The 13,028-nt window shown below is 33.1% G+C and overlaps 1 protein-coding gene across 1 annotated transcript; it reads right to left on the minus strand.

Moving 5' to 3' along the window:
* Positions 1-548: 548 nt before the first annotated feature.
* On the minus strand, positions 549-12,521 carry inhbab (inhibin subunit beta Ab). The gene is made up of 4 exons (XM_053329737.1): positions 12,345-12,521; positions 12,276-12,301; positions 11,588-12,226; positions 549-1,561 (listed from the first exon to the last, which is right to left on the minus strand). Coding segments are annotated over exons 1-4 (1,431 nt in total). The 5' UTR covers positions 12,347-12,521; the 3' UTR covers positions 549-797.
* Positions 12,522-13,028: the final 507 nt, after the last annotated feature.

Genomic DNA, 13,028 nt, shown 5'->3' on the forward strand with positions numbered 1-13,028 from the left:
TCGACTGTTAGTTACACACGGCTCGTTAACACTTCAGAGTCGACTGTTAGTTACGCACGGCTCGTTAACACTTCAGAGTCGACTGTTAGTTACACACGGCTCGTTAACACTTCAGAGTCGACTGTTAGTTACACACGGTTCGTTAACACTTCAGAGTCGACTGTCTTTGGCTGAATCTCAATCTGCTGAACTGCAAGGAACCTCGGTTACTGTACACATATCAATATTTTCCTTCTTTAATTATAATAATAATATTATTAATAATAATATAATAATAATAATAATAATAATAATTATAATAATAATATAATTATAATAATAATAATAATAATAATAATAATAATATAATAATAATAATAATAATAATAATAATAATAATATAATTATAATATAATAATATAAATATAATAATATAATAATAATATAATAATAATAATAATATAATAATATAATTGATAAAGTTTGGCTCCTGCTGCTAGAACACGTTTAGCAGACATTTTGACACTAAGTTTGAACCTTCAGTAAACAGTAGACATGTTTTACAAATGAAAACAAATGAAAACAGACAGATGAAGAAAGTTTGACATTAAAATATTAAAGGACATCTATTGCATAGTATTCTCAGGCCGTTCCAATGTGGAAAAGAGTCTGTCCCTGCAAGAAATACAATGCTTTGTCCACTAAACATAAATATGTTATCCAGCTCTTCTCTTCCAGGGAAAGTGCTGAAGTCCTGTTTCCCTGCAGGAAGCAGGTCCAGGAGGAGTTCCTGATGTTCAGCGTTTATAAGCAGCAGTTTATGAGCAGCCGCACTCGTCCACGATCATGTTCTGGATGTCTTTCTTGATGATCTTCTGCTCCTCGTTGTAGTAGAGCATGGACATAGCGCGCAGCCTCGTGGGCACGCAGCAGGACCGCATGTTCTGAAACGGACCGTAGCCTCGGATCCGGAACTGATTGATGACGGTTGAATGGAAGGACAGGGACGAGCCGCCGATGCTCGCCATGTGATCCGGACAGTCGCCTTCACAGTAGTTGGCATGGTAACCAGACGGCGCTATAATCCAATCGCTCCAGCCGATGTCTTTGAAGTTAACGTAAAACTGCCGTTTGCAACAGACGTGGATTTTACCGTCACATTCCAGACTTCGTTTGACCCTCTGCTGAGCCTCCGCGGCTCGCAGCGCCACCATGAGGAACGGCCAGTGAGATTGTTCCCGCTCTTTAGCTCGCTCGCCGGTCGGAGGCGTCAGGATAGGCACGACTCCCGCCTCAGCGCACAGCGGACAGGACACCCGCAGGCTGAGCGATCTGCCGCCACGGTCCAACAGAGTCTGGACGCTGCGCGGGACGGCGAGCGTGTGCCAGCCGCTGCGACGAGTGTCCACCATCTTCTCTGAAACAGACTCGTCATCCTCGTCGTGAAGCTGAAGCAACACTTTGCTTTTCACCCGGTTCCCATTCGACAACTTCAGAAAGAGCCAGATGTTAGCTTGTTCCACCACCGCAGAGCTGCTGCCCTCTTTTGAAAGGTCAAAGGTCACGGTGTTTGGAGAATGTCCTGCAGAACAAAACAGACAGAGAGCATGTTAGCATGTTAGCATGTTAGCATGTTAGCATGTTAGCATGTTAGCTTGAATGATCCTGAGAATGAACAGAGAAACGTTTCCTTTAAGTTTAAATGTAGGTCAGTTCGTCCTGTTGAAAACACTGTGACCCCCCCCCCCCCCCCACACACACACACACACACACACACACAGTGTCGTGTGAATGAATGGACAAAAGAAATGTCATTAACAATAAAAGCATGAATGGAGCCGCTGCCTCTAAATAAACTCAGCAGCAACATAAGCAGAGACGCCCCCCCCCCCCCCCCCCCCCAACCCCCCCCCCCCCAACTACCACCACCATGTTCCTCTCTGTCCCCTCCTGCAGAATAATTACTGAGGCCCATATTTGTCTGAATGAAGAGATTATTCACGGCCTGAGACCCCTCGGTATGCCCCCCCCTCCCCCCCCATCGTTACTGTGCCGAGTCTTTGAGGCTTTTTTAATTACAGACTATTTATAACACGAAGCCGTTACGAACATTTATGTAAGCAAACACGAGTTGGTTCAAACTTTGAAGAAGCTCCTCATGTATAACATATATAACATGTATAACGTGTATAACATATATAACATGTATAACATATATAACATGTATAACATGTATAACATGTATAACATATATAACATGTATAACATGTATAACATATATAACATGTATAACATGTATAACATATATAACATGTATAACATGTATAACATGTATAACATGTATAACATGTATAACATATATAACATGTATAACATGTATAACATATATAACATGTATAACATGTATAACATGTATAACATGTATAACATGTATAACATGTATAACATGTATAACATATATAACATATATAACATGTATAACGTGTATAACGTATATAACATGTATAACGTGTATAACATGTATAACATATATAACATGTATAACGTGTATAACGTATATAACATGTATAACGTGTATAACATGTATAACATGTATAACATGTATAACGTGTATAACATATATAACATGTATAACATGTATAACATATATAACATGTATAACATGTATAACATATATAACATGTATAACATGTATAACATGTATAACATGTATAACATGTATAACATGTATAACATGTATAACATGTATAACATATATAACATGTATAACATGTATAACATATATAACATGTATAACATGTATAACGTATATAACATGTATAACGTGTATAACATATATAACATGTATAACATGTATAACATATATAACATATATAACATATATAACATGTATAACATGTATAACGTGTATAACATATATAACATGTATAACATGTATAACATATATAACATATATAACATGTATAACATGTATAACATGTATAACATGTATAACATATATAACATATATAACATGTATAACGTGTATAACGTATATAACATGTATAACGTGTATAACATGTATAACATGTATAACATGTATAACGTGTATAACATATATAACATGTATAACATGTATAACATATATAACATGTATAACATGTATAACATGTATAACATGTATAACATGTATAACATATATAACATGTATAACATGTATAACATGTATAACATGTATAACATGTATAACATATATAACATGTATAACATGTATAACATGTATAACATGTATAACATGTATAACATGTATAACATATATAACATATATAACATGTATAACATGTATAACATGTATAACATGTATAACATGTATAACATATATAACATATATAACATGTATAACATGTATAACATGTATAACATATATAACATATATAACATGTATAACATGTATAACATATATAACGTGTATAACATGTATAACATGTATAACATATATAACATATATAACATGTATAACATATATAACATATATAACATGTATAACGTGTATAACATGTATAACATATATAACATGTATAACATGTATAACATATATAACATATATAACGTGTATAACATGTATAACATATATAACATGTATAACATGTATAACATGTATAACATATATAACATGTATAACATATATAACATATATAACATGTATAACATATATAACATGTATAACATGTATAACATGTATAACATATATAACATATATAACATATATAACATGTATAACATATATAACATGTATAACATGTATAACATGTATAACATGTATAACATATATAACGTGTATAACATGTATAACATGTATAACATGTATAACATGTATAACATATATAACATGTATAACATGTATAACATGTATAACATATATAACATATATAACATATATAACATGTATAACATGTATAACATGTATAACATGTATAACATGTATAACATGTATAACATGTATAACATATATAACGTGTATAACATGTATAACATATATAACGTGTATAACATGTATAACATGTATAACATGTATAACATGTATAACATATATAACGTGTATAACATGTATAACATATATAACATGTATAACATGTATAACATATATAACATGTATAACATGTATAACATGTATAACATGTATAACGTGTATAACATGTATAACATATATAACATATATAACATATATAACATATATAACATGTATAACGTGTATAACATGTATAACATGTATAACATGTATAACGTGTATAACATGTATAACATGTATAACATGTATAACATGTATAACATGTATAACATATATAACATATATAACATATATAACATGTATAACATATATAACATATATAACATATATAACATATATAACATGTATAACATGTATAACATGTATAACATGTATAACATGTATAACATGTATAACATATATAACATGTATAACATGTATAACATATATAACATGTATAACATGTATAACATGTATAACATGTATAACGTGTATAACATGTATAACATATATAACATATATAACATATATAACATATATAACATGTATAACGTGTATAACATGTATAACGTGTATAACATGTATAACATGTATAACATGTATAACATATATAACATGTATAACATATATAACATATATAACATATATAACATGTATAACATATATAACATGTATAACATATATAACATATATAACATATATAACATATATAACATATATAACATGTATAACATGTATAACATGTATAACATGTATAACGTGTATAACATGTATAACATATATAACATGTATAACATGTATAACATATATAACATGTATAACATATATAACATATATAACATATATAACATGTATAACGTGTATAACATGTATAACGTGTATAACATGTATAACATGTATAACATATATAACATGTATAACATATATAACATATATAACATGTATAACATGTATAACATATATAACATATATAACATATATAACATATATAACATGTATAACGTGTATAACATGTATAACGTGTATAACATATATAACATATATAACATGTATAACATGTATAACATATATAACATATATAACATATATAACATGTATAACATATATAAAATTTATAACGTGTATAACATGTATAACGTGTATAACATGTATAACATGTATAACATGTATAACATGTATAACGTGTATAACGTGTATAACATGTATAACGTGTATAACATGTATAACATATATAACATATATAACATGTATAACATATATAACATGTATAACATGTATAACATATATAACATATATAACATGTATAACATGTATAACATGTATAACATATATAACATATATAACATGTATAACATGTATAACATATATAAAATTTATAACGTGTATAACATGTATAACGTGTATAACATGTATAACATGTATAACATATATAACGTGTATAACATGTATAACATGTATAACATGTATAACATGTATAACATGTATAACATGTATAACATGTATAACATATATAACATATATAACATGTATAACATGTATAACATGTATAACATATATAACATATATAACATGTATAACATGTATAACATATATAAAATTTATAACGTGTATAACATGTATAACGTGTATAACATGTATAACATGTATAACATGTATAACGTGTATAACGTGTATAACATGTATAACATGTATAACATGTATAACGTGTATAACATGTATAACATGTATAACATGTATAACATATATAACATGTATAACATGTATAACATGTATAACATGTATAACATATATAACATATATAACATATATAACATGTATAACATATATAACATGTATAACATGTATAACATATATAACATATATAACATGTATAACATGTATAACATATATAACATATATAACATATATAACATGTATAACATGTATAACATGTATAACATATATAACATGTATAACATGTATAACATGTATAACATGTATAACATATATAACATATATAACATATATAACATGTATAACATATATAACATATATAACATATATAACATGTATAACGTGTATAACATGTATAACATGTATAACATGTATAACGTGTATAACATATATAACATATATAACATGTATAACATATATAACATATATAACATATATAACATGTATAACGTGTATAACATGTATAACGTGTATAACATGTATAACATGTATAACATATATAACATGTATAACATATATAACATATATAACATGTATAACATGTATAACATATATAACATATATAACATATATAACATATATAACATGTATAACGTGTATAACATGTATAACGTGTATAACATATATAACATATATAACATGTATAACATGTATAACATATATAACATATATAACATATATAACATGTATAACATATATAAAATTTATAACGTGTATAACATGTATAACGTGTATAACATGTATAACATGTATAACATGTATAACATGTATAACATGTATAACATGTATAACGTGTATAACGTGTATAACATGTATAACATGTATAACATGTATAACATGTATAACATGTATAACATGTATAACATGTATAACATGTATAACATATATAACATGTATAACATGTATAACATGTATAACATATATAACATATATAACATGTATAACATGTATAACATATATAAAATTTATAACGTGTATAACATGTATAACGTGTATAACATGTATAACATGTATAACATGTATAACGTGTATAACGTGTATAACATGTATAACATGTATAACATGTATAACGTGTATAACATGTATAACATGTATAACATGTATAACATATATAACATATATAACATGTATAACATATATAACATATATAACATATATAACATATATAACATATATAACATGTATAACGTGTATAACATGTATAACGTGTATAACATGTATAACATGTATAACATATATAACATATATAACATATATAACATGTATAACATATATAACATATATAACATATATAACATGTATAACGTGTATAACATGTATAACATGTATAACATGTATAACGTGTATAACATATATAACATGTATAACATATATAACATGTATAACATATATAACATGTATAACATATATAACATGTATAACATATATAACATGTATAACATATATAACATGTATAACATATATAACATATATAACATATATAACATGTATAACGTGTATAACATATATAACATGTATAACATATATAACATATATAACATATATAACATGTATAACATATATAACATGTATAACATATATAACATGTATAACATATATAACATGTATAACATATATAACATATATAACATGTATAACGTGTATAACATGTATAACGTGTATAACATGTATAACATGTATAACATGTATAACGTGTATAACATATATAACATATATAACATGTATAACGTGTATAACATGTATAACGTGTATAACATATATAACATATATAACATGTATAACGTGTATAACATGTATAACGTGTATAACATATATAACATGTATAACATATATAACATGTATAACGTGTATAACATATATAACATGTATAACATATATAACATATATAACATATATAACATGTATAACATGTATAACATGTATAACATGTATAACATATATAACATATATAACATGTATAACATATATAACATATATAACATGTATAACATGTATAACATGTATAACATGTATAACATGTATAACGTGTATAACATGTATAACGTGTATAACATGTATAACGTGTATAACGTGTATAACATGTATAACGTGTATAACATGTATAACATATATAACATATATAACATGTATAACATGTATAACATATATAACATATATAACATGTATAACGTGTATAACATGTATAACGTGTATAACATGTATAACATGTATAACATATATAACATATATAACATGTATAACATATATAACATATATAACATGTATAACGTGTATAACATGTATAACGTGTATAACATGTATAACATGTATAACGTGTATAACATGTATAACGTGTATAACATGTATAACGTGTATAACATGTATAACATGTATAACATGTATAACATGTATAACATGTATAACGTGTATAACATGTATAACATGTTATACACGTTATACATGTTATACATGTTATACATGTATAACATGTATAACATGTATAACATGTTATACATGTTATACATGTATAACATATATAACATGTTATACATGTATAACATGTATAACATGTATAACGTGTATAACATGTTATACATGTTATACATGTATAACATATATAACATGTATAACATGTTCATCATCACTGAGATATAAACACATAAAGACCTCAGCGTGATAGAAACTTTAGTTCTGTTATATATTTATAATTTACTTTATTAACCAGCTTACTGATGCTTTCATTCAATAATAAAATAAATCTGTCATTCATCTGAACCCCACACACACACACACACACACACACACACACACACACACACACACACACACACACACACACACACACACACACACACACACACACACACACACACACACACACAGACACACACACATATACACACACACACACACACACACACACACAGACACACACATACACACACACACAGAGCTCCAGCTGGTTTCACATTGTTCCATATACATATTATATTATATTATATTATATCTTATATATATTATATACATATTATATTATATTATATATTATATTATATCTTTATCTCTTATATACATATTATATTATATTATATTATATTATATTATATTCATTATATATTATATCTTATATATCTTATAAACATATTATATTATATTATATCTTATATATCTTATAAACATATTATATTATATTATATCTTATATATATTATAAACATATTATATTAAATGTTTTTGTGATAAACATTTACGAGCAGTGCTCTGAGTAAGAACAGAAGTGAAGGGTTAGGGTTCGGTGAGAAAGGAAGAAGATCGATTTATTTATCTGACTGTAAACAAACTTTGAACTTTTGGGATTTTTCTGAATGAACTGATAACAGAGCGGCGCCTGAAACCCTGCGGTCAGAGGCAGTCGAGTGTGACTCTACTGTCTCTAACACTAACCCTAACCCTGAACACACCATGAACACACCTGAAGACACCTGAACACACCTGAACACACCTGAACACACCTGAACACACCTGAACACACCCAGAGGCGGTCCTGGCCAGTTTTGCGCCCTGGGCGGACCGACTATCGGCGCCCCTCCCCACAAATCCTTCATCACACAAAAAATAAGATAAATAAATGTAATATAGTATATAAACACCAAAGTAAATTACACACATCCGTCATCATACAAATGAATAAAATAAAATAAATAAATGAAAAATACTAATAATTAACATAATCTGACTTTCACCCTTTTTACAACTGGCATTAAAATGTTTTCTGGGTGATTAGATTGCTATCAGGGAGTTCTTAACCACATGAAAGTGCAGGTGTATAGTTATTTATTTATTGCATTTTCACATAACCCAATAACTTACATGTAGCTATAACAGGTCTGTATTAATTTTATAAATGTATTATTATTTATTTGGAAGCAGCAGTTTGTGTTGTGTGGCCTGGGATCATAATCATCACAGGTCAGTCTATCCCCCGCCCCCCTCCCCCCTTTGCTTTTCCGCTGAGAGTGAGACTCACAACCACAACCTGCTCATAGCCTCTGCACTCGCAAGTTGAGGGCGCGCTTTTCTTTTTTTTGAGGACGGACTTTTTTTTCCTTTTTTTTTTTTTTTTTTGAGGGCGCTCGTGCGCCCCCAAGTAGATTGCGCCCTGGGCGGTTGCCCACATTGCCCATAGCAAAAACCGCCACTGAACACACCTGAACACACCATGAACACACCTGAACAGACCTGAAGACACCATGAACACACCTGAACACACCTGAACACACCTGAACACCTGAACACCTGAACACCTGAACACACCTGAACACACCTGAACACACCTGAAGACACCTGAACACACCTGAACACACCATGAACACACCTGAACACACCATGAACACACCTGAATACACCTGAACACACCATGAACACACCTGAACACACCATGAACACACCTGAACACACCTGAACACACCTGAACACACCTGAACACACCATGAACACACCTGAACACACCATGAACACACCTGAACACACCTGAAGACACCTGAACACACCATGAACACACCTGAACACACCTGAACACACCTGAACAGACCTGAACACACCATGAACACACCTGAACACACCATGAACACACCTGAACACACCATGAACACACCTGAACACACCATGAACACACCATGAACACACCTGAACACACCTGAACACACCATGAACACCTGAACACACCTGAACACACCATGAACACACCTGAACACACCTGAACACATGAACACACCTGAACACACCATGAACACACCTGAACACACCTGAACACACCTGAACACACCATGAACACACCATGAACACACCTGAACACACCTGAACACACCATGAACACACCATGAACACACCTGAACACACCTGAACACACCATGAACACACCATGAACACACCTGAACACACCTGAACACACCTGAACACACCTGAACACACCATGAACACACCTGAACACACCTGAACACACCATGAACACACCTGAACACACCTGAACACACCATGAACACACCTGAACACCTGAACACACCTGAACACACCTGAACACACCTGAACACACCTGAACACACCTGAACACACCTGAACACCTGAACACACCATGAACACACCTGAACACACCATGAACACACATGAACACACCTGAACACCTGAACACACCTGAACACACCTGAAGACACCTGAACACACCTGAACACACCTGAACACACCATGAACACACCTGAACACACCATGAACACACCTGAACACACCTGAACACACCTGAACACACCATGAACACCTGAACACCTGAACACACCTGAACACACCTGAACACACCTGAACACCTGAACACACCTGAACACACCTGAACACACCTGAACACACCTGAACACACCATGAACACACCTGAACACACCATGAACACACCTGAACACACCTGAAGACACCTGAACACACCATGAACACACCTGAACACACCTGAACACACCTGAACAGACCTGAACACACCATGAACACACCTGAACACACCATGAACACACATGAACACACCTGAACACCTGAACACACCATGAACACACCATGAACACACCTGAACACACATGAACAGACCTGAACACACCTGAACACACCTGAACACCTGAACACACCATGAACACCTGAACACACCTGAACACACCTGAACACACCTGAACACACCATGAACACACCTGAACACACCTGAACACACCATGAACACACCTGAAGACACCATGAACACCTGAACACACCTGAACACACCTGAACACACCTGAACACACCTGAACACACCTGAACACACCATGAACACACCTGAACACACCTGAACACATCTGAAGACATGATGATGTCACAGACTTACCTGGTTCTGCAAAGGTGATGATTTCAGATGGTGGCTCAGGTGGCATCGGGGCCCCGGGACCCCGGCCCTCCTCCTGGATCTCCACACTGCCGTCCTCGGCCACGCGGCCCACATGAAGCTTCTTGAGGGCGTTGAGCAGCGCAGGTCGAGGAACCGGCTGCGTGATGTTGGGCCGGGCGCTCAGATGCAGCATGTTGAGAATGTGATGCTTCACCGCCTCCACCATGTCGGTCTGTCCTGACGAAGAGGAAGAGTTCTTCCTCATCAGTGCCACAGAGCAAGACGGACACTCAGAGGACAGCGCCTCCTCCTGGAGCCCCGCGGGCGCGGTGAAAGACACCGTCGGAGACGCGTCAACCTGAAAACCGACAGCCAGACAGAAGAACACGGTGAGCAGAGACGCCGAAGACATGACGGCGTCTGAGAGTCTGTGATGCTGCTTCTGATCCGGTTTCTGTAGAATCTGTCTCTGATGTCTCAGCTGAGTCAGCAAGTGTAACAAAAACACATCAAAGTTATTAATCCTCACAGAGGAGCACTGAGTAGGCTGGTTCTCTGGTTCTCTGGTTCCTCTCTGGTTCCTCTCTGGTTCTCTGGTTCCTCTCTGGTTCTCTGGTTCCTCTCTGATTCTCTGGTTCCTCTCTGGTTCTCTGGTTCCTCTCTGGTTCCTCTCTGGTTCCTCTCTGGTTCTCTGGTTCCTCTCTGGTTCTCTGCGTCTCTGGGTCTCTGGTTCCTCTCTAGTTCTCTGGGTCTCTAGATCTCTGGGTCTCTGGTTCTCTGGTTTTCAGTGTGGTCCTGATGTAGTGCAGGTGATCTGGTTCTGTCAGGTCCTCCAGGCTTGATTAACGGGGGCCTCTCGGGTCTCTCTGCTTCCCTCTCGGCTCTCTTACTGTAATTATACCTCCTGCCTGTTTAATCCCTCCCTCCATCCACAGAGGTATTCCCTGTGACTCACTGATATCACACACACACACACACACACACACACACACACACACACACACACACACACACAAAAACTAAAATACACACACACACATTCACATACATACAAACACACTCACATACTCACACACACACACACACTCACCTACACACTCACACACACACACACACACTCACACACACACACACACACACACACACACACACACACACACACACACACTCACATACAAAGAAACTCACATACACACGTGCACACTCACAGTGAGTAAAGTCCTCTCAGAATATCTCAGGACTGTTTGTGGTGTTTCCTCCTGAACGAACGTCACGACAGAGGAGGAGGTGGAAGGAGGGAAGAGGAGGAAGAGTGTGTCCCTGATTCATTCCTACCACACACACACACACACACACACACACACACACACACACACAAACACACACACACACACACACACACACACATACACACACTGAGTCAGCACAGCATCATCACCTC

Source organism: Scomber japonicus, chromosome 12, assembly GCF_027409825.1.
Source record: "Scomber japonicus isolate fScoJap1 chromosome 12, fScoJap1.pri, whole genome shotgun sequence".
Lineage (NCBI taxonomy): Eukaryota > Metazoa > Chordata > Actinopteri > Scombriformes > Scombridae > Scomber > Scomber japonicus.

Excerpts from the sequence above, each read along its gene's own strand:
- inhbab (XM_053329737.1), bottom strand. Across the intron at positions 12,227-12,275 it reads AACCAGAGAGGAACCAGAGA|GGAACCAGAGAATCAGAGAG; the intron begins ACCAGAGAGGAA and ends GAGAACCAGAGA. Across the intron at positions 1,562-11,587 it reads CATCACCTTTGCAGAACCAG|GACATTCTCCAAACACCGTG; the intron begins GTAAGTCTGTGA and ends TTTGTTCTGCAG.